The following is a 27,078-nucleotide window of genomic DNA, read 5'->3' as shown; positions in this document are numbered from 1 at the left end:
GAATTTAAGTCATTCATTTGTACCATTTTAATCTAGTGTTCATTCCTAATTAGTTCATGTTTAAATATAATTCCAGACAGAAAACAAGATGGATTTCACAAAATATAAGGTAAGATACACGTCTGAGAAAAACACAGTCTCGACACAATTCACACTATTAGGGATTCAAACACTTTCGGTGACTCTGGTGCTGCCTGAAAGCAAAAATAATAATACTAGCATAAATTTTCAGAGCGCCCATTAGGTACTAGACATATAAGATGAATAAAAGCAGAGACATGCATTTTACAGTTTGGGAATGAAAACAATTTGTAAAGTTGAAATAAAAATTCGTTAAGTCCATTTTCACTTACCATTACCTTAATCCTAGATAAGCAATTAACTTCAATAATTCTTCTCTCTTTTTATAGTGGAGGCAGTGGTGGTCAAAATACAATAAATAATGCATTTATTTGCAAAGTGCCTGGAATTGAAAAAATGCATTAAGGACAAAGTACAATATTATTATAACATTCTCCCATATGGTAATATGGAAGCACATATTATATGTGCCCAAGCAGGCAGAATCATTTTTCTTCAATGTACAAATTAGGTCAGTGTCATGATTCTACTGTCTTAGATTTCCCAACTACTAAAACAAAGCAGGACAAAATGAAGGAAAAAAACCAACAACCCACAAACAGTAACAATCTGAGGATTTATATCAGAATTTCAAGCTGTTGATCACTGGTAGGCAGATGACAATATGATTATTACTGGAAAAATAACTCAAAGACAATACCTTTTTGTGGCAGGTTATCAGCAGCATTCTTTACATTAAAATTGTATTTCATCTATAAGATAAAACTAACATTTTTTGATATATAATACTGTTTATTTCTATAGATACTAAAATTATAATGAATTAAGCGGAAGTTGCTTTGTATAAATCTGTACAATCAACAGTATGTATGAGTCTCGATGTGCATGAATGTGCTTATCCATTGAAACAAATATTAATACTAATGGTACTTTACGTCTGAGAAAAATCTGTTTGTTAAAATTAATCTTGAGAAACATACCATAGTCCACACTCCACATTATATACTCAAAGCTGTAATTTCTATCTCATTTTAGAAATAGAAATTTCAAGAGAACAGAATCATAAAACTAGAGGGCCTAAAAACTGTAACACATGCTCTTTATTAAACATATTACTTTCCTTTAATACATAATGCAGCCTCTAACAATAATCTGTAAGTGTAAAAACTTTGTGCATATTTTTAATTTTTTTCTTTGCACATCCCAAACTATTTAACATAAAAAGTATACCCTGTCATATAAACGTCCTTTCCCCCTTTTTCAACAGTAATTATCTTGAATATATTTCGTATTAGTTTGATTAAAAATATTAACATATTTCTTTAAAAAGTTAAAAAGCCTCGCCATAGGTTGAAAACATCTTTTTAAAACCTGAAATAGGTTTGAATAAAAAGAACTTAAGATTATTTCACATTTTAAAATAGTAAAACGAGTCCAAACACATTAGAATTTTCTAAATTTATCCTATTGAAATTTCAGGAATAGGAGTATAAGGGCTCTAAGTTGGAAAACCTTTTTCTGAAAAACTCGACCAAGATTATGAATTTCATTTCTAGCAAAGTTTGTTCTTCTAATCATTCTGAATTCCATATGCAATGTAAACAATTAAAAAAATCTCAATAACTAATTCTTGTTTTTAGATACACAATCCTCGGAGTCGCACACAACGTCCGTAGAAACAGACTCCTCCCCGCTCCTGGGGAAAACCCTGCCTAATATTTATAACGTTATGACATACTGTAATACTCACAAGGTGGTTGTAGAAGTATAAACACGACTGGAGTTATCTGATTGGCTGGTGGTGATGTAACACCCATGTCAATACTTCCCAGTGAACGCACGTGTTCGACCTTTTATTTAAATTTCCATTTCATCACAGCAATAAGACACTCGGGGCGGTGCATTTTCTGTGAAATGATTATTGCCTTGGGCCCGAGGTGCTGCCTCGCACACACAATGCTGCAGACGAGGAGGTGTCGGTGGTTGTAACCTCCTCGCGTGAAAGGCACCGCCTGGTCCAGTCTTTGTGAAGGAACAAAATAAGTTCACTTCCTTGGGCACCGCCACCCACCCCTAGCAAATGACAAGGCTGGAGCGCAGCAGCTCCCACCGCACAGTTATTTCCAAAGTCCCAGGTGAACTCGTGGCGAGAGAAGGAAAATGTGCGTCCCGGGCGCGGGTAGGTGCTTGTGGGCAGCGGGGAGGCGGCCAGAACCTGACACTCGCCAGCTGTTTGTCCTCCGCGTAGCCCAGCCCCGGCCGCACACGCCCGCCCCCTCCCCGAGACCCCCAGCCAGACGCTCGGCCTTTTGTCCCCCGCCCCTCGGCCGACTTCCTTCCCCCCTGGCCGCACCCCCGCCCCCAGGCCGGAGGCGCGGCCCAACCCCTTTCCTGGTCCCCTGGCGCCCCCACCCCACCCCAGCCCAGCCCCAAGCCCAGCCCCCCTCCCCCAGCCCGGCCCCCACCCTTTCCCCCTCCAGCGGTTACTGCTACCCCGGTGCATTGTGGGCGCACGGTCCGTTGTTCATTTGCCATTCGACCTCCGCCAGGGCCTGGTCGGACGGAAACGCTCCGCCGGCTTTATTGTCGGTTCGTTATGTGGCGGAGCCCAGCAGTTTAACGTGCCTGTCGCCCTCAGTGCCTGGGAAGCGGGCGACGGCGTCGGGACTCCTCGGCGCACCGGAGGAAGGATATCTGTTTGGAGGGTCGGTGTGTGCGCGCGGCTTTAAAGAGGGGCAGCGGAGGGTCGCCCCGCACTTCGCCTCTCAACTTCGAAGGCCCCACGCGCCCCCGGCTCGCTGCTCACCTCTCCGCCGCCCGCCCCCTTCTCCGCGCGGGACGCTGCCCGGAGCACAGCGGGGCGGGGGTGGAGGACGAGGAGGCGGCCGGAGGCGGCGGCCCGGCGGGCGGCGGTGGACGCGTGAGGCAGCCCCGGGAGCGAGCACGAGCCGGGCGGCCGGGCGGGAGGGCGAGGCCGAGCCCCGCGAGACCGGAACGCCGGGGGTGGGGGCGGGGGCGAAGCCGAGGGGGAGCGGCGGGGAGCGCGCGGGACGCGGCCCGAGGCCGGGCGCGAGCCGGGGCACCGGGCGGCGGCGGCGGCGCGCGCCATGTCGTTCAGTGAAATGAACCGCAGGACGCTGGCGTTCCGAGGAGGCGGGTTGGTCACCGCCAGTGGCGGCGGCGGCGGCAGCAGCTCCACGAACAATAACGCTGGCGGGGAGGCCTCGGCTTGGCCTCAGCAGCCCCAGCCAAGACAGCCCCAGCCGCTAGCGCCTCAGCAGCTCAATGGGCGGGGGGCCGACGAGGAAGTGGAATTGGAGGGCCTGGAGCCCCAAGACCTGGAGGCCTCCGCTGGGGCGGCCGCCGCCGCCGAGGAAACCAAGGAGTTGCTGCTCCCCCAAGACGCGGGCGGCCCCACCTCGCTGGGCGGCGGTGGCGCGGGGGGCCCCCTGCTAGCGGAAAGGAACCGTCGGACTCTGGCCTTCCGAGGAGGCGGCGGCGGCGGGGGTCTCGGCAACAATGGCAGTAGCCGCGGCCGCCCCGAGACCTCGGCGTGGCCCCTGAGGCATTTCAATGGGCGAGGGCCAGCGGCTGTGGATCTGGAGCTGGACGCGCTGGAGGGGAAGGAGTTGATGCAGGACGGCGCGTCCCTGAGCGACAGCACCGAGGACGAGGAGGAGGGGGCGAGCCTGGGCGACGGCAGCGGGGCGGAAGGCGGCAGCTGCAGCAGCAGCAGGCGGTCGGGCGGCGATGGCGGGGACGAAGTGGAGGGCAGCGGTGTGGGAGCTGGCGAAGGAGAGACTGTCCAGCACTTCCCGCTCGCGCGGCCCAAGTCCCTAATGCAGAAGCTACAGTGCTCCTTCCAGACCTCTTGGCTCAAAGATTTTCCCTGGCTGCGGTATTCCAAGGATACTGGCCTTATGTCTTGCGGCTGGTGCCAAAAGACCCCTGAGGACGGGGGAAGCGGGGACCTTCCTCAAGTGGGGCATGATGAGCTTTCGCGAGGGACCCGAAACTACAAGAAAACCCTTCTTCTGAGACACCACGTCTCTAACGAGCACAAACTCCACGAAGCCAACGCCCAGGTACAGTATATCCTGCTCCTACTTTTTCAGATCTTTCAGGGAGAGGTTTATCAGCCAAAAAGCGACACACTCTTGGGTGAAGGCATCGTTCCAGTTGTGGAATTGCAGGGAGCTGTTGCGTGGGGGTTTAGAAAGCCTGGGAACAAGTTTTCAAAAGTAATCTGTGTTGGGGGGGTGGGGAATGGAATGACAATTTTCCAATCGTAGCGCTGAATTTATTTATTATGAGTCCGTCCTTTGCCCATCAGAATTTTTAAGAAGTTTAAGAAGGCGAGGTTGAAGGTTTTAACTCTAAAAAGTTGACTTTGCGGTCAAAAATTTTATTAGCTGTAATTTTAGAAAAGCTGTCTTGTGTTTCGTAGACTTTCAGCATGCTGATGGAAGTCAAATCTGGCATTTAAAGAATGAGTTAAACAATTTCCTTAACCTTTGATGCAAACCCTTTCAGGAAAACATTCAGCTGAGAAAATTCTATATATCAGGTCTGGATAATGTGAAATGTGAGCGCAGTATGTAAATGTAGAGGAAGGTATTTGGATAACACTCCTTGTGAATAATATTACTAAATTCATCTCCCTTGAACTTTCTGTTGAACTTTCTCTTACCAAAGGCATGGCTTTGGTAAACTATTGGAGTTTTTACTTGTTTCCTTCTACCCAGATTTTTGCGCTGAGATTTTCTGTAATCGCCCTTTGAAGAAAAGTTTCTTGTAAATGCAGTTTACTTTAAACTTTGCATATTAAGGATGTTTCGTGCGATTTTACTTATATCAGGTAGTAGGCTGGTAGAGAATGTATTTCCTAAACTCCTTGAAAACATAAGTCCTTAGTTAGAAAACAGATAAGCTATACTTCAGTCGTTATTTCTTGATTTAGTGTTTCCAGTTTAAAGATAGTAGGCTTACCATTTTGGTAAATCCTTTTTTAAGCTGAAAGAGATGTTGAGCCAGGTCTTGTTTTAAGTCTTTTCAGACAACCTGTATGGTAGATGGAATTCATTCTTTTGTATTGGTAACAAGTCACTGATTTTAGAATGTCAACTTTCAGATGTGATAACCCTCTGCGTGTTTATTGGAGTGATCTTGCTGTTCAAAACACTTATGCTGGAGTTAATTAGGTGCTATCCAATAACCCCATTGCACAGTAGTTTCTCAGAAGTTAACTTTAAAGCATAAGGTTATTTTTCCCATGGGAGAATGGTAATAGTTTTTGCACAAATTTGAGTTGCCTAAGCTCTAGAAGGAAGGTCACTTAAAGATGTACAATCCCAAAAGGTTAAGTAAATTGTCCTAAGTCTTAGAGTCCCTGATGACAACTGAGACTAGAGCCTATAGGGAATGTTGTAATGGGAAAAGAATGGCTTTTGGAGTAAATCTGGGTTCAGATCTCAAGCTTTCTGCAATTACTAGCTTTGTGAGCTTGGGTAATGGAGTGAAATATAACTAACATTTCCTTTTGTTCTGTATGCCGGGCACAACATTACCTTACTCTGCAAAGTAATTATTTTATAGGTGTAGAGTTGGGGACTTTGTAAGATGATGGAGGTGGGGGACTTGTGAAAATGAAAGTGTACTTTCCTAAATAATTAGGTTGGTTATTCAGAAAATTCTAAAAAGAAGAAATATTCTTAATATACAGTGGACCAGTTACTCTTATCAGCATAGTCTGTCCCTGTAGGCAAATCTGAGTGGGAATGCAAAATATAATTAGCTGCTTAGTGAACCTGAAATCAGAGGAAGGGGAATTAGTTGGATAACCTTATGATAGAGTGGTGTATCCTCCCCTAGGCATTATCTGGATCAGGGAATTCAGTCCCTAGGTAAAACGTTTTCTAAACTTGATCTCTGAATTATTCCTCCTTTTCTCTTTGCCCCCCACCTCAGAAGTCCCCTTTTTAAGATAGCATGTGCATGTCATCTTTCTCTTAGGACATTTTCTCATTAGGCTGAAGACAATACAATTTAGTAAGTCGTGTGTCTAAGGTTATATATTGGTTTCCTTGATTAGATTCTGGATGTTTCTACTCTGAATTGATCGTAACTTCTCTGTTTTCATTGCAACGTCGGTTTGGGGTGTTAACCTTGCTGTTGACCCCAGGTACTACCAGCATATCTTTGTCTTGTTGATTAGAGTGACCTTTTTAAGAATTGACTTAATCATGTGGGCAGAATTCAATTAGGTTTTTTTTTTTTTCTTCCCCTTTGCCCTGTAGCCTTTGACTACCTGTAGGAGGCAGTATAACACAGTCTGTAAGAGCATTCTGGGGTTGGTTTAAGGTTAGGGGGACTGAATCCTAATCCTTTACTTTCTGGGCAGGCAAATGAGTTGAACTTCTAGTTCCCCTGTGTATGCAAAGTATATGTGCCAGCATGTAATCACTTAAATGCTAGCCATTATTATTTACCACCAATAACTACAAGTTTTTGGTAGCCTGGTACCTCGTGTGTCTCAGTGTTAAACCAATTTTGACAGTTTGGAAACCACTTCATCTTATGGGATCAATCCTGATTTTAGAGAATCCTAAATTTTCCTTTTCATACCTTCAGAGACTTTGGCCATCCTCTTCTTTAAACATTCTGAGATTTTCTCATACATGCAAATTTTTTCACTACTTCATAAGAATATCTTGCATTAGCTTTGTTCTATCTTAAAAATGAAATGAGAGTTCTGTAGTTCTTCAGGCAAGAATTCAGTTTGAGGCGAAGGGTCGTACACACCCTTTATTCCCCTCAACTCCTCTCGGCTTTTTTAAAAGAGGGATGCTTTTTGAGAGGAGGTTGGCCAAATCTTAGAATATCACAAGTGTTACTTTTCTTTCTTACGCGTTCTGAAAGTAAGAAAAGTTCTTTTTCATTAAGTCCGGGTGGCCAAAGAATTAAAACACATTTCTAAAAAGTTTGCTGTTCTGTAATACTGCTCATGGGAAAGTCAAAATAGTCTCTCAGAATCTGTTCTGAGCCTTCTATTTCAGAGAGATCCTTTATATTCTTCATAAGGATGTAAGGGGTAACATACAGTTTTTATTTTAAGTAGTAACTGTCTTCATCAAGGAAAGTTAAGTGATTAGGTTATACAGGATTTTACCATTTAGCCTAGAGGACTTCAAAATTGCTTTAACAGTGGTTACCACTGTATCTCGGTTCAGATCACTTTCTACCTAATTGTGAAATTTTCATAACCTAAATTACATTCTGTCAACTCTTTCCAGTTTACTAAGTCTAAAACACACAGTCAGATGTATTGCTATAATTTCATTAATCTTTCTAAAAAGTAAATACTGAATTTAGGTCAGTGATCTGATAGACATTACCAATGAGAGTATGTTGAGGTCCTCAACTAAAGCAAAACTGACTTGGTCTGTCTGTAACAGCCTTCTTTGCATTTGACAAAGATAAGGCTTAAAGGCTTTTTTGTTTTTTAACAGTGTAGGAAGAAAGGCTGAAGAACCTTTCATTAAGAAATATTAAAGATGAGGGGCACCTGGGTGGCTCAGTAGGTTAAATGTCAGGCTCTTGATTTCAGGGTTATAAGTTCAAAGCCCCCATTGGACTCCATGCTAGGTGTGAAGTCTACTTTAAACAACCAACCTCTGACCCATTAAATAAGCATTTTGTATAATATATAGGGTCTAACTTTCATTACGTTTGATTTGTTAAGCTGGTTCATTTCCCTTTTTTTTTTTTTTTTTTTTAACTTTTTAGTAGTCTTTGACAGTACCCTACAGTGTATGTAGGATTGGTTTCTTTCTCCCTCTTCAATTGCTTACGTGAGGTAGATCCAAAGCACTGGAGCTAAAACCTATAAATCAGACATTTTCTCTGCCCTCAAGGAACTTGTAGTCTAGTGAGAAGAGGCAGACATAATAAAATGAATAGGTATCTTTCTAGAAGTATGTTCAGGTTATAGTGAAAAAGCAAAAGGAAGTCATCAATTCTGCTTGTGAAAAGTTGGGAGAAGCTTGTATAATTGGCTCTTGAACTTCATTATGTTAAATGAATAGGTGTTGAACAGGGAGGGGTGAGTGTTCCAAGCACTACGATTGGAAGCAGCATTAACAAAATAAAATTGAGAAGTGGATAATTGGTTACCGAGCAGGATGAAAAATCAAGTTTGAATAGGTAGTAGACTATGGAGGGTCTTTTGTCATGCTAAAATGTTTGTATTTTATTCTGTTAACAAATGGGCAAACTATTTAGCAGTGTTAAATGGGAGGATCATGAAGAAATAATGTTGCTGTCAGAGACACTTATTAGTGTGTGTGTTTTGAGAAGAGTGCTGGTAATAAAGCATATCTTCGGAATCTAAAATTGGCTGAAGGGTAAAATCACCTGAAGATTTCCATTCCACCACTGATGTATAGAATTAGAATTTCCATTTTATTCAAAAATTCGGATTCAGAAGTGGAATGTTTTTATTCTTTAAAGTGTTCCAGTGGGCAGCTGCAACAAAAGTAGTAAAGATTTCTTTTTTAAGATTGTATTTTTTTATTTGAGAAGAGAGATAGCATGAGTGGGGAGGAGAGGGAGAACAGGGAACCCAGTGCCAGGGTCTAACCATGACCCCGTGACCATGACCTAAGCGGAAAGCCAACGCTTAACTGATTGAACCACCCAGGCGCCCCAAGATTTCTGTTTTTAATGCTTTCTTTACACTTCCATGTTTCATATTGGAAATGCCTTTTTTTCTGCTAATCCATTTATTGAAAGGATTATAATTTTGAGTAGATAAGGTAAATAGTAGTTGTTGATTTTTTAGCTAAATAGTATTTTCTTATCCTTTTTGGATTGACTACACATGAACTCAACTGTTAGCAACTGAAATTTCTCTCTCCAACTCTCCTTTCATAAGGGTGGGGGAGATTAGGTGATGGTCTAGGGTTCTCTGCCGGCTGGGGCATTATCTAGCTGCCCAAGCTAGAGTGCTGAAGACTGAGCCTACAATACCCCCACAATATCTAGTATGTTCTGTTGATTTTTATCTTCCAGATATTTTTCCAGATTCTAACCCATTACCCCTCCCTCCATTAACATTTTATGTCTTAGGTTAGTTAAGGTCCTGGTTTCTTGCAAATCTGTTGCACTATTAACAGTACCTTCACCTGGGTCACAGTATCTCTAGTTTTAGTTCCCTGATACTAGTTCCCTACTTAGCTGTCAAAACCATCTCTTATATTTTATAATCCAATCAGATGTAAGGCACCTGTCACAGTCATTTTTAATCTGGGGGGGAATATGATTCTCTTGATAACGGATGGAAGCTATAGCCTCCAAAAATACTCAGAAGGGCATTAATTGCATTTCTTGGGCTTTGTGGAGGATCACCTTGAAGTTCTTTCATAAATCCGGAATTGTGAGGGTGCTGTAAGACCGTCTTGTTACTTTTTAATGCTGTTATATATTTGCTTGGAATGCTCATCCTCCTCTCCCATTTTTTCATTCCGAGGCTCTGCCCAGGTACATCTTCGAACCTCCCCACCGTGCCCACCACCACCACAAATAACTGGGCTAGGTAGACTTTCTCTCTGCTCTCTTAACACCTTTGTTAGACTTTTTAGTACCTTAAGAGTCTTGCCCTCTAGTGGTCTGAACTCATTTTGGGTCTACAGTTGTAGAACTTGCCTAAAGTAGGCATTCACTTTGTTTATTAAATAATTGAGTCAAGTCATGATTTTTCAAGCTTTCAGCAACATTTTCCTTTGTAAGTAAAATATTTACTATTACTATTTTTTTTTAGTTTCTCTGGAAGTTTAAAGATGCATATTATGTATACATTTTCTTTTTTATATTAATTTTAGAAGAGTTGATTCTAAGGTCTCTTCCAGATCTGAAATTATAATTTTACTTATGGGTATCTTCACAAATAAAAAACTTGAAGACTTTTCAGATTTATAGAATCTTTGATGTAACAGTTTGTCTGATTTCTGAAGTCTGAATATCCCCCTTTTTTTTTTTTTTAATTTTTAAAGATTTTACTTACTTGTCAGAGAGAGCATGCGTGTGCACATACAAGCAGGGGGAGAAGCAGGCTCCCAACTGAACAGGGAGCCCAGTGCAGGACCCAATCCCAGGATCATGACCTGAGCCTAAGGCAGATGATTAACCCATTGAACCACGGAGGCGTCGCTGAATGTCCATTTTCTTAAAATCTTGTTTAGCCAGTTCAGATGAATGTTTTCCATTTTGGGAAAAGGAACAGAAAAGTTTCCCAGCATCTGAAAAGACCAGTTCTAGAAATACTGAAAGCTTTTCATCAGTGTATTTTTTATATCTTCAGTGAATTCATCAGTATACTCAGTGGGCATTTAGAATGTTAAAGAAGAAACCAGAGGCAGAGATGGCGTGAGTTCCTTTGGAAACTACTTTAAGATTTTTATGTTTATTACTAAGATTTTCTTAATATATTTAGTTCAGCAAATAATACTAGCTGTTTGTTTTAGTGTTATGCCCTTATTTAAGCTCTGATTTACCCATGTGCCCAAATAATACTCCCCTTTGAGAGTACACATACTCTTGACTTGGAAAGCCTTCATTTTAAAGAGTATATTTAATAGGTGCTATAGAAACGAGGCACAGTCCTCTAATCAGTAGCGAAAAAGAAATTGGTGGTGGTGCTTATAAAAGCGAGGAACATTATTCTTTTAAAACATTAACAAGAAATAGTGGTTGAATAGTTGTGTTTGATTTGTATATTTTGTGTTAAAATAGAATGGGCAAATATTTTGGTGGATAGGATATTGTCTGAGTTATTTTTAAAAATTAGGACATTTGGTCTGATAATGGCTGAGAACTTCAGACTTGCCCAAAAAATGCAGAACACAGTGACCATCGCCTAAAATGACTGTATAGTTAGACACCGCCTCCTCCTTAAAGGTTTGAACTGCCAGATTTATAAACTTTAGGTGGCTTCTTGATTTGCAAATGCTAACTCACTGCTATCACAAATTCTTCGTGATGTGCTGCCAAATTTTGATCAGTGTTTAAAATTTTGCTTCTTCCAAGTGTTATATACTGTTATTGCAACATCAGAACTTTGAACCAAATGAGCTTTGCTGGACATGCATGGCATGCATATAGCAATGCTTAGTTTCAGGCCTGCATTAACGGAAGGTTTTCAACTTTGGACGTTTCTTTATTGAGTGGAAAGCATAAGCAAATTAGTAAAAAGTCTTACTTAAAGGGACATCAAGTAAATAGTACTCTTTTACAGAAGATACTGTAGCATTAATTGTAGTTTTTAGTATTGATTTAGATCTTTATATATTCATACATTTTCATTCCCTTTTGGTAAATAGTTTAAAATTTCACATTCACAACATACTGGTTTATGTACAAGCTCCAAGGTTAAAACAGTGTCTTTTTTTTAATCTCACTTCCTTCACTTCACACCTTCAAAAGCAAAAATTTGGGACTTGTGAGTTAATTTGTTTTGCTTACTTCCCTTAAACCTGCCAGTTGTTCATGAAGATTGGGTGTTTGGTAGGAGGTAAAAAGAGCTAATTTAGACCTTGAGACTTCATAGATAAGCATGGGGGGGAGTAGGATGTTACATACTAGGGCATTATGTCTGCGAGGCACTGGGAACTAGTAGACTGCTAAGGGTCATTTGGAAATGAAAAGAAAAATCTCTACCTCCCATGCATCCTTCTATAGTGATCATATACCCCAGACTTCCAGCGTTATCTGTACTATTCCATTACCCCTGTGGGATACTGAAGTGGCCTGGAATTCTTAATATTTGGTTTTTCAGTTGACTTCTCATACTTGAAAGCAACACAAAAATTCTTAAATGGATCATTGACCTAGTTTAGTTTCAAGGAAATTGATCTTATTTTATGTATGGCCTCCTGTGTTCAGTACTCAGACTTAACCTACTGTTTTTGTAATTTAGCCATACCCGTGTGGGGTTAAATGGAGTTGTGAGATTGTTTGGGAATCTCACCACCAATTAAAATATTATCCCCATGAAATTCTTTTGCAGTCTTAACTGTGTTCCCAACACCTTTCATTTTTTTTTTTTAATTCTTCCTCTCTCCTCTCCTCCAAGCCTATCTGTTTTCTCAGCATGTTTTACAATCTAGTATGTATCTTCCCATGTTTTTTTTCCCATAGTCATGGATGTTTGTCATTTACAGAAATGGCCTGTATTTAAATTATTATTTTATGCAAAGAAAATACAAATTTTTAATACTTTAGGGCCAGGAGTTTCAACCATCTTTTCTACCAGAAATATCTAAGAACATTTTTGAGTGCAAAAAATGATTACTTCATTTCTCTAACAGCCATTATTGTTTTTTGTTCTTTTTTTTAAAGATATTTATTTATTTATTTGACAGAGAGAGCGAGACCGAGACCGTGAGAGAGGGAACACAAGCACGAGTGGGTGGGAGAGGGAGAAGTAGGCTTCCCGCCAAGCAGGAAGCCGGATGAGGGGCTTGATCCCAGGACTCTGGGATCATGACCTGAGCAGAAGGCAGACGCCTAACAGCTGAGCCACCCCAGTGCCCCTCTAACAACCATTATTAAAGTGTGCTGTTATTTTATGGGAATTACCATAACTTAAGAGATGCTAAACAGAACTATAGTGAATACTTGTCAGATTGATAAGAAAATTTATAAACTTTTAAGAGTTTTGAGTTCCAGGGTGCCTAGCTGGCTCACGTGGTAGAGCATGTGGCTGTTCATCTGGGACTTGTAAGCTCAAGCCCCACATTGGGTGTAGCAATACTTAAAAAAAATAAAATCTTTTAAAAAAAAAAATACATAAGAGAATTTTGAGTTCAGGAATTTTACTTTACATTTACTATTTATGCCCCTAAAAAGACAAGGCATTTTGAAAGTTAATTGGGAAATTATATGGCTGGGTATTCCTATAGTTGAAACACATTTTCTTACCTGGGTCTTAACTTTATCTTTAGATTTAATTTCATTGACCTATTTGATTGGATGTTTGCCAAGACTAAAAATTTACCTTTTTAGTACTGTTAAATGGGATGAAGTACCCAATATTATAACTTAGATATTTTATAATTCAGTAGAGGGACTGTTGCATTCTTATCAGTTAGAGATAAGGCAAGCTAATTTGATTCCTATATATGAAAGTTTCTTTTCATAGGAAAGTAATTGCTATTTTAATTTTAAATCTGGATCCATGTCCTTGGCTTATACATGATACATGCTTTTTTTTTTTTTTTTTTAAGATTTGTTTGTTTGCTTGTTTATTTATTTGAGAGAGAGAGAGAGAGGAGAATTAAAGAGCACGAGAGGGGAGAGGTCAGAGCAAGAAGCAGAAGCAGATTCCCCACCGAGCAGGGAGCCCAATGTGGGACTCAATTCCAGGACTCCCAGGATCATGACCTGAGATGAATGAAGGCAGTTGCTGAGGCACCCTGATACATGTTATTCTTTAAATCAAATCCTGCTGATCCTTAATTCAGATGTGTTTGATTTTTCTTAAAATAGAAGTGGCTGGCACTAAATTTTTCGCACTTTTCTCCTCTCAGTATTTGGAATTGTGAACACTGCAGTGTCAATAAATCATGATTGCTAACAAAGTAGTGCATTTGATTAACGCTTTTTAAAAAGTTAAATTGATACTTTACTTCATTTGAGGATTTGTAAAAAGTAAATAAAATTTAATACTAATGTTTTCCATCCAATTACAGGAGACAGAAATACCATCAGAGGAGGGGTACTGTGACTTTAATAGTAGGCCAAATGAAAACTCTTATTGCTATCAACTTCTTCGACAACTAAATGAACAAAGAAAGAAAGGTATTCTTTGCGATGTCAGCATTGTGGTGAGCGGAAAAATCTTTAAAGCTCATAAGAACATCCTGGTTGCAGGCAGCCGTTTCTTTAAGACTTTATATTGCTTTTCAAACAAAGAAAGCCCTAACCAAAACAATACTACCCATTTAGATATTGCTGCAGTTCAAGGTTTTTCAGTCATCTTGGACTTCTTGTATTCTGGTAACCTGGTGCTCACAAGCCAAAATGCCATTGAAGTGATGACAGTGGCCAGCTATCTTCAAATGAGTGAAGTTGTTCAAACTTGCCGAAATTTCATTAAAGATGCCTTAAATATAAGCATTAAATCAGAAGCTCCAGAGTCTGTAGTTGTGGACTATAATAATAGAAAACCTGTTAATAGAGATGGTCTGTCTTCATCACGGGATCAAAAAATTGCCAGTTTTTGGGCAACTCGGAATCTTACCAATTTGGCAAGTAATGTAAAAATTGAAAATGATGGTTGTAACGTCGACGAGGGCCAAATAGAAAACTACCAAGTGAATGACAGTAGTTGGGTCCAGGATGGTTCACCTGAATTGGCTGAAAATGAATCTCAAGGTCAAACAAAAGTGTTTATTTGGAATAATATGGGCTCCCAGGGAATTCAAGAGACTGGCAAAACAAGGAGGAAAAACCAAACTACAAAGAGATTTATTTATAATATACCACCTAATGAAACAAATTTAGAAGATTGCTCAGTGATGCAGCCACCTGTTGCCTATCCAGAAGAAGATTTATCCTTCATCAAGGAAGAACCAGGTAAATATTTTATATACAAAGGTATCTCCGTTTTCATGCTAATTAACTATGATTAGTTGGATATAATTGGTTGGATATAATAATCGAGGTATATTTGTAAAGTATTTCTTAAACTATAGAAGTAATACACAGATACTGAATTTGAGTGTTTATAATAGAAGGGAGAAGATAACTCAAACAATAATGTAATTTTGGTATGTTTTTTCTCTCCACATGTGTATGTGAGTTTTTCAAAGTTGGTGCTAATAATCAGGTTATTTGCTTATATTACTTATGGCGTGTGGACTCTTCTTCATTTGTAGTTCTTTGACTTCTCTGATCTTTGGTCTCTGATCACTTTTTTTGTACCCAGTGCTGCAAAAGATATAATGTAATCTTAGTTAAAATCTTAGTTGTAATATATAATCAGTTTGTCATTTCAGAATATTTTTTAAGACCTAATGAACATTTTTCCCAGTTTGGGGTGTTTTTTTTTGGGTAATTAAACATTTAAGTGTTTTTTAGAATTTTGCAAATGACAGTGGGATTATTCCAATTTGTTTAGACCTACTGTTCTTACCATAAATCTTACAGAAGCTGAAATGTTTCAAATTTGTCCCACTGTCCCCTCATTTTCATTCTCATTAATGAAGACAGGACTCTGAGATATTTCTCCTCACTATGTAACTAAAAGAATATATACAAAATCTGCATGTCACAGTTGTACTGTGGACTTTTTTTTAATGGGTTTTAATGGGGTGGGAGACCATTGTTACAGTGTATAAATAGAAACATTTGAAACTTAATTGCCTTTGCTTAACTTAATTATACTTGAAGAAGTAGCCCTGTGGATTTGAGGTTTTCCTATGCAGACCCCAGACTTACGGTATATGTCTACCACTGTCACATATGATTCAGTGTTTGTTTGGCTGCCTCAAAGCTCTTAACTATTCAGTGTCTGATTTACATCATGGTGATTATCTAGGGATGGAATACTTTGTTAAAAAGAATCACTGTTTTTAGTTCTACAGGACAGAATGCCATAGTAATCCTATGAAATGGTTTCTCTGGCCTTTTAGGTGTGGATTTCGTTCCCATTGGTTTTTGGATTTACTTGGGTGAAAATCAGCATATTTGCATAATGAATATGATTTAGTGATCTTTTCCCTCATACTTGTTGACTGTTACATAATTAAATCCTCAGAGGCAGTTTCTTTTAAGTATTAAGGTAGATTTTCATAGCATCGCTTTATTTTGGCTTTTTAATACAGAAGACCTTGAAATTCTCAAAGATGAGCTACATTGTTTTTCTGCTGCAGAGATTAATCACTTTATAGTATGGTGGGAACCTTGTGTTTTTTTAAAATACACACATGCACGTGGGCACACACACGATTTAAGGGATAAGCAGGTTTTGGGGGTAGTATTGGCAAAATCGATCAGAGCTAACCCTTTCTTAATGCCACATACAATTGAAATAATTCAAAGGAAAGCACTACTATTGAGTCACAGTGCATAATTTACAAACTGCTTTTAAAAAAAAGTTATTAAAGCACAAGCAGGGGGAGCAGCAGGCAGAGCTAGAAGGAGAAGTGGGCTCCCCGCTGAACAGGGCCCGACATGGGGCTTGATCCCAGGACCCTACTGAGCCACCCAGCCACCCAATGCATACTTTTAAAAAACAGCATTACTAGCTATTGTTTTGGCAAGCACTCCCTCAGCTGAGTTTGTATCAATGGAATAGATGTATCATAAATTTTTGGCAGTATACTATGCTTTCAACATCTCTTACATCTTACAACTTATAAAAATTCTATCACGTTAGGGGTATCACTTTGGTGTCTGAACCTTGCCTAACTGACATTTTATCAGTGATAACGCTATATTCCAGCTGTTAAACTTATTGCAGCTTCTCAGTGCCTCTAAATCCAACGTCATTGAGTACCAGGAAATGGGGTGTCTTACAAGGATATTATGATTAGGACATAATATGATACAGAGCCAGGGTTTGGCAAATTTTTACTGTAAAGAACCAAACAGTAAATATTTCTGGTTTTGCTGGTCATAAAGTTACTTAACTCTGTACCATTGCAGCCCGAAAAATGTCACAGACATTAAGCCTGAAAAATGTCACAGACATTAAGTACACACAGAAGATCATGAATATGCTTCAGTAAAGCTTTATTGCCAACCCTTGGTATAGAGCAGTGGGTCTTTATCTTTCTTGACGGCATATTGACATTACTTGGGAACTTTGAAGACCATGATGCTTGGGTCTTTGCAGTAGATATTGAGTTAACTGGTTCTGGGATGTTGCCTGGTTGTTGGAATATTTATAAGCTCTGTAGGTGGTTACACTGTGAATGAAGTTTGAGATCCACTGACAAAGAGGAATGAGCCAAAATTGAGTCATGATTTGAAGGATGAGCTCTGTACTTAACTGTGTGACTGTGACCAAATTAAATTAACTCCAGTATTCAGTTTCCTCATCTTTAAAGTGTGATACTTATTTTAAGGAATTAATTAAGAAAATTAAATGACAGAAGCACAACTGTCAAGGTCATTATAGATCCCCTTAAAGTGGGAGATTTGAGATTATTTAAAATGAGTTTTCCAGTGCAGTATGCTTTCTACTAGATTGTAGAAGTTATTTTATTTTGAGCCAAAATTTGTTCTTTTGAACTTCATGATTCTGCCATTTTGAGTAGTATAATCTGACCTAACCTATTGACCTGATAACCAACCCTTCAGATATTATAGATAACTTATTAAACTAAGTGAATTCCTTATGAATTCCAAGCCCCTTTACCATCTTTCTTACAATCCACCAGTTTTTTTTTTTTCACCCAGAAATTTTGGTGTACAAAATTAACAACTCTGGAGGCAAATTCTAACCGATACAGAACACAGTGGGTCTGTGTTGATCAAGGTTAAGGCCTGTCTCAAGGTCATTCAGCTAGTAAAAATAGAGGCAGGTTTCATGTTTAAGACCGGCTTACATTAAAACCTTGCAATTAATGAACTGGTAGACTGTCTTAAAAAAAAAAAAAAATTGGTCCCTTTTAAAACCACAGACATTTTTATGAACTGCACCATCATTGGTTATACTTTGATTTCCACTTACTGAGAAAATACTGATAATGTTTAGTGATACAAATGATTTTAATAAATTTAAAGTTCTGTAGGCAAATATCTGAAAAGACAGTAAATTATTTATATGGCCTATGAGCAATGCTTGGCATATTTGGACTTGTGGATCCCCTTAAGAACTGTGACTTCCCCAGACTCTTAAGCCTAGAGTCTGGGGTGCCTGGGTGGCTCAGTTGGTTAAGCGACTGCCTGACTGCCTTTGGCTCAGGTCATGATCCTGGAGTCCCTGGATGAGTCCGCATTGGGCTACCTGCTCTGCGGGGAGACTACTTCTCCCTCTGACCCTCCCCTCCTTCTCATTCTCTCTTTCTCTCTCAGATAAATAAAATCTTAAAAAAAAAAAAAAAAAAAGTCTAGAGTCTGTAAACCACAGCTCTAAATAATATCTTCTTGCCACATACTACTGAAGCTCATTTTTAGATGCCTCATAGAGAAATGTTTTAAGATACCAAGATAAGATGGTATACCCAGAAATATCAGGGATTTTATTTAGATTTTTTTTTAATTTTAAACTAGTATATTCATTATTTGACTCACTACTGCAGTTTGCTTCAAATAATTTTTTTATATATGAGGGTATTTGAAAGTATAACTTAGGAAAGGTTAGAAACTTCTGTCCTTTTTCTGTTTTATTGGAGTTTATGGGAAAATTAAAACTGTCAGAAAAAAAATTCTAGGTAATAAAATAGGAAAAGAGGTGTTATTAATGGGTTTCTCTGGTAGTATAAAAATTTCAAATCCTTGTTTTACTGATACACAACCAGAAAACAAATGTCTGCCAAATAAAGTATTTAAAGATATGAGATTAGGAATTATAGGAGTAAACATAATACCTAAGTTGTTTTACAGAGTGTGTTCCCACATGCTGTTGCCTTTAATCAGAGCAAGTCACGTGTTACTTACTGTTGATCTTTTGATGCTCTGGGATTATTTTCTGAATCTAGATTTTTCAGTTATGTCAGCCACACAAGTTGCACCCATTGTAAATAACTGCTCTGCATGTGTACACATACATTTAATTTTTGCGTGCATACGTAATTCATTTTGAACAGACATTTTTTAAATGACAAGAAACATCAGGAAAACAAATAAAATACAGCAATAAAGAAGTTAAGTGTGCTAGTAGAGTGTTAATATAGTTGTCCTAATTAAGCTTTTAATTGGCTCTAAGATGCTAAGCAGCCTCTCAAAGGAGGAAACATGCCAGTTCTGGAAGATGATAAACTTCTCTGGTACTGAATTTTGGGTTTTTATATAGTTGATACCATGTAGCATAATAATATCCTCAAAAACGTTTTTAGTAAACGAAGCAGACATTATATAATTGATTTTTTTATCTTTAATAATACAAGCTGATAAAATTCTGTATAGATGATTTTTTTTCTTAATGTCATACACTATTCAGATGCAAGGTGATTTTACTTGCGCAAAGAATTTAGAGTTATTATTTTTTTTAAATAGACTTTTTAAGATTTTATTTATTTGACAGAGATCACAAGTAGGCAGAGAGGCAAGCAGGGAGAGGGGGAAGCAGGCTCCCTGCTGAGCAGAGAGCCTAACATGGGGCTTGATTCCAGACCCCGAGATCATGACATGAGCCGAAGGCAGAGGCTTTAACCCACTGAGCCACCCAGGCGCCCCTAAAAGTTCCTTGCTTTCATCTATACTTCAGGGGAAAACAGTATTAAAACATTAACAAATTTTTATTAATCCTTACAAGTAGAGTTGAAATCAGGTTTCATTTTACAGTTTCAATTTGTATATTTGCCTTTTGGTTAAAAAGCACATAATTTGAATATTTAGAAGACAACCTTGAACAGAAAGCCCGAGCTGAATATCTTTAAGATATTCTAATGAGTCATATTTGAAGCAATGAATTATTCTATTTATAGTCAACTCTTTAGAGTTCTATCCAGAACTTATGCTCTTCTATGTTTTGGATGGTAATTGATACTTGACATTACTTTCAGATGTTGCAGAATCCTAAAATGCTTTCTAAATGATTAAATTTTTATAATTTTGAAAACTGGCCATTTGACACTACTATTTTGACCATGTCCTATAAATTTACTGTATAAACTATTTAAAATATGTTTAAAAACCATGGAACTTGGCTTTGTTTAAGGAGATGTGGGCTTTCAACTGTTTTACTTGACTGTAACTAGCCTTGAGTGTATCCCACATTATGACACTAATGGGCAGAAAGAAAAATTTCATAATTCTGGCATCTTGAAATGAGTAAAAACTATCCAGAGCTTTTTCTCTTAATCATTTTGGCAACAAAACCCAATCCGCAGCAGCAAAACCAGCTATTTATATCTTTTACTCATTTCTTTAAATGTGAATATTCATGTTTTGTGCAGAAATACTGTTCTGATTATAGGATGCTACCCTAGACCCCACTGGGAGTATCGTAGTTACTCTTCTCCTAAAATCTGAAAATTACTGCATCCTACATCTTACTCTAAGCATTTCAGATAAATTTATGGATCTGGATTAGTTTTTCTTTGTTCTTTAATCTTAGGGGGTTCCAGATGTTCTCCTCTACCTTTCAGGCATCCTTTTGGTTGGATGTTATGAAGGATGCGCTACAAATGGCAATGTTAAATCACTTTCCTTCAGAAACTGTTAGAATTGGGTATTAAATGGTAGTTTGAAAGCCTGATGTTCATTTTAAAAAATAAAGGTCCATCAGTACTTTATGGGCTATAAAATATACTAATACATAAGAATCTTCCAATGTTTAATCTTAAGAGGATGACAGTAGGTAGTAGGAATATTTTTTTTTTTTTTTTTAAGATTTTATTTATTTGACAGAGATCACAAGTAGACAGAGAGGCAGTTAGAGAGAGAAGCAGGCTCCCTTCTGAGCAAAGAGCCCGATGCGGGGCTCAATCCCAGGACCCTGAGATCATGACCTGAGCCGAAGACAGAGGCTAACCCACTGAGGCACCCAGGCACCCCAGTAGTGGGAATATTCTGACATCTTTTTACCCTTCTTTACTTTTCTTCTGCCAAGTATTCCTTTTCCTTCCCTATCTGCCATGTTTATCCCAAGAGATGAAGGTACTTATTATTACCTACAAGTTACAAACACTAAAGAAATAATCTGTGTGGCCAGACCTGGTATTGAAGAAGCCTGTGGAAAAGCATTTTTTGAGTTCTGCCTGCTCAAAATATCAAGTTATCTAAACCCTTTAAGTGTAGATCCTTGAGAGATCTGTAAAACTGAAATTTTAATTTCTGGTATCATCTTAATATTCTGGGGTGTCTTAAGTCTTCATTCATCATTTTACATTTCCAGAAAAGTTACATTATAATCAAATGCTACTTTCCTGGGATACCAAAATATCTTTCCACATCATAATAGGAAATTTAGTAATGAAATTTTTTTTAAATCCCCCCAAAAGTAAGCATCTTGCCAGATGTCAAGATTGAGGAGCTGTGGGGTAGAAACATAACCAGTGTCATGTGACCAATGTTAAAATAGTAAGTATGGCAAGGGGTGCAATGGGAGACTTGGTGAAAGCTATATAGAGAAGGCAGTAATAAGAATTGGATCTTGTGGGACGCCTGGGTGGCTCAGTTGGTTAAGCAGCTGCCTTCGGCTCGGATCATGATCCCGGCGTCCTGGGATCGAGTCCCACGTCGGGCTCCTTGCCGGGGAGCCTGCTTCTCCCTCTGCCTGCCATTCTGTCTGCCTGTGCTCGCTCGCTCTCCCTCTCTCTCTCTGACAAATAAATAAATAAAATCTTTAAAAAAAAAAAAAAAAAAAAAAGAATTGGATCTTGTGTAGGAGTTTCCCAGGAGAGGGAGAAGGGCATTCACTGACTACAAGGTGGCAGGAAGTCAGGGCAAGCAGGTTAAAGAATAGAAAGAATGTAATGGGGAATGAGGTTGCGTAGATACCTAAGAGCCAAGTTGTGATCTCTTTGTTCTGCACGGTAAATTTGTGGATTTTTACATACTGAGGCCATGGGAGATTTTTTTTTTTTTAAAGGTTTATTTATTTATTTGACAGAGAAATCACAAGTAGGCAGAAGTAGGAAGAGAGGCAGGCAGAGAGGGAGAAGCAGGCTCCCTGCTGGGCAGAGAGCCCGATGCGGGGCTCAATCCCAGGACCCCGGGATCATGACCCCAGCCGAAGGCAGAGGCTTAACCCACTGAGCCACCCAGGCGCCCCTCATGGGAGATTTTTAACTAGAGATTAGGTCTGTTTATATTTGCCTTTGGGAAAAAACATTTGGAGGGTGTTCATGGATTAAAGTTGGGGGAGTGATCTGGATAGACCTTTTAAGGACTAATGAGAGCAGAAATAACAGCCTTGTTTGGGTAGTGCAAAGAAGAAACAGTAGATCTTAGTCTAAGATGGGGCAGTCACTTGAGTCAGTGGGGTGTGAATGGAAACTACTATATGTTGAGTCTCTAGGCTGCTGTAGGAACTGTCAGGGATGCTTTATATAATATATTTATTTGCAAGTGAAGTTAGTCCAGTGAAAAGTGGAAAAAAACCAGATCACAATGAGTAAAGAAGAAAAATTATACCTGTTTATGAAAAACAAAATAGTTCTGAAACTGTCTTCAGAGAAGAGAAACTTGATGTTGGTATATATTTAAGTGAAAATGAAAGTGGGGAAAGATCTTACTGAGTCTCTTGAGCTTTGTGCAATGGAGTTATTTCTAAAACCTTGATTTCTTTCTTCTCTCATTTCATTCCTAAGAATATTTGTCTTTTAAGAAAAAAAATTTTTTTAAATGATTTTTTTAAAAGATTTTATTTATTTGACAGACAGTGAGAGAGGGAACACAATGCGGGGTGGGGGGGGTCGGGCAGGGAGGGATGTAGAAGCAGGCTGATGGCAGGCAGGGCTCCATCCCAGGACTCTGGGATCATGACCTGAGCTGAAGGCAGCCGTTTAATGACTGACCCACCCAATCACCCTTAAGAAAATCTAAGTTGGTCTGCACCTGCCTCATGTTTGGAATTTTGAGAACCAAAAGAAAATCAGGGAAACCTTCTTCCCAACTTAGTTCTGTTTAGCACTTCGAGTCAGGTGCTGTGCTACTCCCTACCAGAGATCTGGAAGCACTGCTAACCTGTGATCCCAGGGAAACCTGTAACCACAGGCACCAAGATTAACCTCACTTAATGACACCTAGATTTATATTCTACTTACATTTTACTCAGTATACTGATGTCACTTTTCACAGCAGCTTTGTGAAGTGTGCAAACATTACTACTCTTTTTTATGTGAGGAAAATAAAGTCGATTGTTAAAATTTTGAGGAGTAGGAACTGAGATTTGCTTTATCATTCCTTTTCTTCCCATCACATGTTAATCTGGTTTTTTAAAAATCCATGAATAAGAAGTCTTTTTAAAAAACGTGCAAAATATGGTTAATCTGAATTCTTTTAAAATGAACCTGAAGACTGCTTTCAAGGATAGACAAAAATGTATGAACTGTAAAGAACAAGAATAGCTGATATCTTGGTACACTTAAGATTTTGGAAATGGTTTTATTAAATAAAGAAGTTAGTAAAGTGAGTGTTGGTTTATCCCAGAGTGTAAGGTTTATTTTTTCATTTAGCAAAAAAGTATATGAAATATCACTAGGAAACTAAATTAAAGATGGGTGTACTTCTTCGCTTTTATTTCTAGCATTGCAGATGTGGGGTTTTGTTGTTGTTTCGGGTTTATTACTTAGTATGTGCCAGGTCCATAGCTTTGGTAGATCATTGTTACCTCCTGAAACTGTTTTAATAGCTCTTCAGAAGGTCTTTTGTTGTTAGCAGAGATATCTTAGCCCTTTTTGCTAAGTTTAAATGAAGTGAAGGATTTCTTTCCATAGAAAGGTCACGAACGTCAAAAACCAAGTATAGAAGAATTAACTTTTTAATCCTATAATTTGGAGAAAAAGATGATGACCAAGAGTTACTGCTTTCACTTCCTAGGGAAGCAAAATTCATTTCTATTTCAAGTGAATGGTTGGTTGCCTCACTTCTATCCCACTTAACATCAGCTGATTAAAATGAGTTTCTAGGCAGTTTGGCTGATTTCAAATAAGCTACAACAGTGATATGATGTATTGGTTCCTGAGTTAAGTGTGCTATTTATGAAAGTTACTGTCAACCTAGAAGAGCTCACTGTTCTGAGCTTTGTTTTTGATACAATAACTAAGTGATACCTTTCAAAAGAGTTTGAGAGAAAAACACGGTACAAAGGAAGAATATATTTGTCATTTCAGGTTGAGGTGTTCCGTGCTTAGTATAGGATTAAAGATCACAAATTAAATTCTGATACTAAAGGGGTAGGGTTAGGAGACAGGAAATGTCTATTTTAAGAACTAGCTGAGGAAGCCTTCAACAAATCACTATAGAATGTTACATAAATAGAAGCACCCTGCCTGTATTTACAAACCCACTTCGCAGAATTTTAAGAAGTGCCCTCTGAACAGACTGTACACTCTAGAATAGTGACTTTTTTTTTCCCCCTAAGATTTTACTTGAGAGAGAGAGCATGAGCTGGAAGAGATGCAGAAGGAGAAGCAGGCTCCCGGCTGAGCAGAGAGCCTGATGTGGGGCTCAATCCCAGGACTCTCAGATTAATAACCTGAGACAAAGGCAGATACTTAACCAGCTGAGCCACCCAGGCGCACCTGGAATAATTAGTTTTTTAAAAGATACTGGGAAACCTAGTACAGTTGTTGAATATTGATTTAAATTTATTATGGAAATATATTCAGCTTTTCATAGGAAAATAAAGCCACTAAATTTTAGTTAATCATTTTCAGTTTGTGGTTATATTTTAGTGTTACTATAGACCAGAAAACTGAAAAAGTATTCTTTAAATACCATTAATTAAAACTAAACTACTAATAGAGGTTGCAGAGAGAAGAATATTCAAACCAACATTTATTTGAAAAGCATTTTGTCAGGGTGCCAGGGTGGCTCAGTTGATTAAGCTCTGCCTTCAGTTTTCAGGTCATGATCTCAGGGTCCTGGGATCAAGGCTAGAGTCAGGCTCTCTGCTCAGCAGGGCATCTGTTTCTTCCTCTGTGCTCTTCCTCCTTCTGTCTCTTTTTATCAAATAAATAAAAATCTTACAAAAAAAGTGTCTTGTCATGCATTGTGATGAGTGCTGGGAAAATAAAACCTAATGAGTACCCCTCCTCTCACGGGACAGGTAAAGGAGTCTCTTTGCTGTTGCTCTTCTCCACCTGAAGTACTTTTTCATTCTCCTGACTTCCAAGCCATTTACTCTAGGCAATAATCTCACTTTTTAAAACTCTTCAGCTTTTATTTTCCCTGTAAGGTGGTGGTAGATGCTGTCCTTAAGTACCTGTCTTCAAACTTCTCTCTATATGTTGATTGTCTTTGCTGTCTCCTAAAATACCCACACATTTGCTTCAGGATTCCAGAATCCTTCTCTTTGAATTTCTTCAGTACTTTTAACTTGTCCCTTTCTTAGTGATTTCATTTCAGCATTTAAATGTTTATTACTTCACCTTTTAAAAAAATACTCTTATTCTGTGTCTCACCCCTTGCAACCAAATTTCTCAGTTTATATTATGTAATTCTTCATCTTCTATTCACAATACAGGCCACTCTAAGTTTTTTCACCTTGCCCCACTGATGTACCAGTGTCACTTGTTCTGAGATCACCAGTGACCTCCTAGGTGTTCAGCATTTGTTGAATGAAAGTATTGCATGTTTCAGTCCCTAGCTTAAATTTTTGGCAGCATTGTTATGATGGACTACTTCTTGAAATAACTCCTTCCTTAAAATCTGTATCATTTTCTGGTTTCTTAAATGCTAGGATTCCTCAACATACTGGTCATAGTTTTTTTCTCATAGTCTCATCTGTTTAATTCCATGGCCTTATTTACCACACATATTCTAACAACTCATTTTTATCACCAGTTTAAGCATTATATCTGTATAGCCTTTGGTGCTAATTTTCCACTTAGGAGCTTTAAACGAAAAAAAAAAAAAAATTAAAATTTTGAGTGTTTGTTACATACCAGGTAGAGCTGAGTGCTTTTCTTTATTATCATTTGGTCCCTGGATAATAATAAATATAAAGTGCATAGATCTTTCCCTGATAATTTCCCTACTCTTATAATAAAACAGTTCTCAATCTTTAGTAGGCTTTATAAAGTGCAGATTTCTAGGCCCCACTTCCACAGTATCTGATTCTGTAGGTTGGGATGGGGCCTGAAATTTTACATTTCTAGCAAGTTCCTGGATAATGCCCATGGTGCAGATTTGGGAACTACACTTTGAGGACCACTGCATTTAAAAAGCAAAATAACCTGCTTCACAACTGTCACATAGCTGGGATATGACAGAGCTGAGACTTGGTCCCAGGTAGTATCTAGTGTTTACCCATTTAACCTACTTTTCCCACTCCAAACATATAAACTCCTCTTTGTTAGGTGTGTCAGACTGTGTCTTCATAACTACCTAAAACTGGTCCTTTTTCTTTTATAATTTTTTTTCTTTTCTTTTTTTTAAGATTTCATTTATTTATTTGACAGAGATCACAAGTAGGCAGAGAGGCAGGCAGAGAGAGGAGGAAGCAGACTCCCTGCTGAGCAGAGAGCCCGATGCGGGGCTCTATCCCAGGATTCTGGGATCATGACCTGAGCGGAAGGCAGAGGCTTTAACCCACTGAGCCACCCAGGCGCCCTACTGGTCCTCTTTCATTAGTATTAGTATAGGATGGAAGCTTCCCTCATTACTTTCAAACCCTGCCTCTCCCATATTCAGTCTCACCAAGAGCTGTCAGTTCTTCTTCCACAACTACTTTCTTCCATTTGCTGTTGCCATCAACCAAGTCAAGGCCACTACTGGTTCTCATCTGGATTTCTAAAATAGCTTCCTAACTAGTCTCCCTGCATCTCCTTTTGACCTCCTTTAATCATTCATACAATACCAGCCATAGTCTTTTTAAAAGGTAAATGAGATTAATACTTTGTTTAAAATCCTTTCACTGGTTTTAGATTAAAGGCCAAAATCTTTACAATGGCCTGTAGTGCTCTTAATTATGCCTGCTTGAGGATCATTTATACTGTTCTTTCTCTCCTTAATTATGCAATTATGTAATCCTACTGGCCCATTAGAATATAAGAGCTAGAACTATTTAGTGTTTTGGGGTTTTGTAACTATGCACTAGAACCATTACTGGGTGGTATTCTGTTGTATAAATGTACCACGGTTTTATTTGCCCACCATCAA

The 27,078-nt window shown here is 38.8% G+C and overlaps 1 protein-coding gene across 3 annotated transcripts in view; it reads left to right on the top strand.

Annotated features, from left to right (window-relative positions):
- Positions 1 to 2,161: 2,161 nt before the first annotated feature.
- The window catches only part of LOC111156848 (zinc finger and BTB domain containing 10), a 32,138-nt gene continuing 7,221 nt past the window's right edge, over positions 2,162 to 27,078 (top strand). For 2 of the 3 annotated variants that reach the window (XM_022517949.1, XM_022517948.1), the window contains exons 1-2: positions 3,163 to 4,166; positions 13,827 to 14,712. In XM_022517949.1, the coding sequence (XP_022373657.1) occupies positions 3,189 to 4,166; positions 13,827 to 14,712 (1,864 nt within the window). In that variant the 5' untranslated portion in view covers positions 3,163 to 3,188. Of the gene's footprint in view, positions 2,261 to 3,162; positions 4,167 to 13,826; positions 14,713 to 27,078 lie in introns of those variants that run through there. The other variant, XM_022517950.1, reaches the window with a different exon arrangement.

This window comes from Enhydra lutris, unplaced genomic scaffold (genome assembly GCF_002288905.1).
Source record: "Enhydra lutris kenyoni isolate GAN:26980312 unplaced genomic scaffold, ASM228890v2 scaffoldscaffold49, whole genome shotgun sequence".
Lineage (NCBI taxonomy): Eukaryota > Metazoa > Chordata > Mammalia > Carnivora > Mustelidae > Enhydra > Enhydra lutris.
Note: the sequence above shows the minus strand (reverse complement) of the source record. Positions and strands in the feature narration are given on the sequence as shown.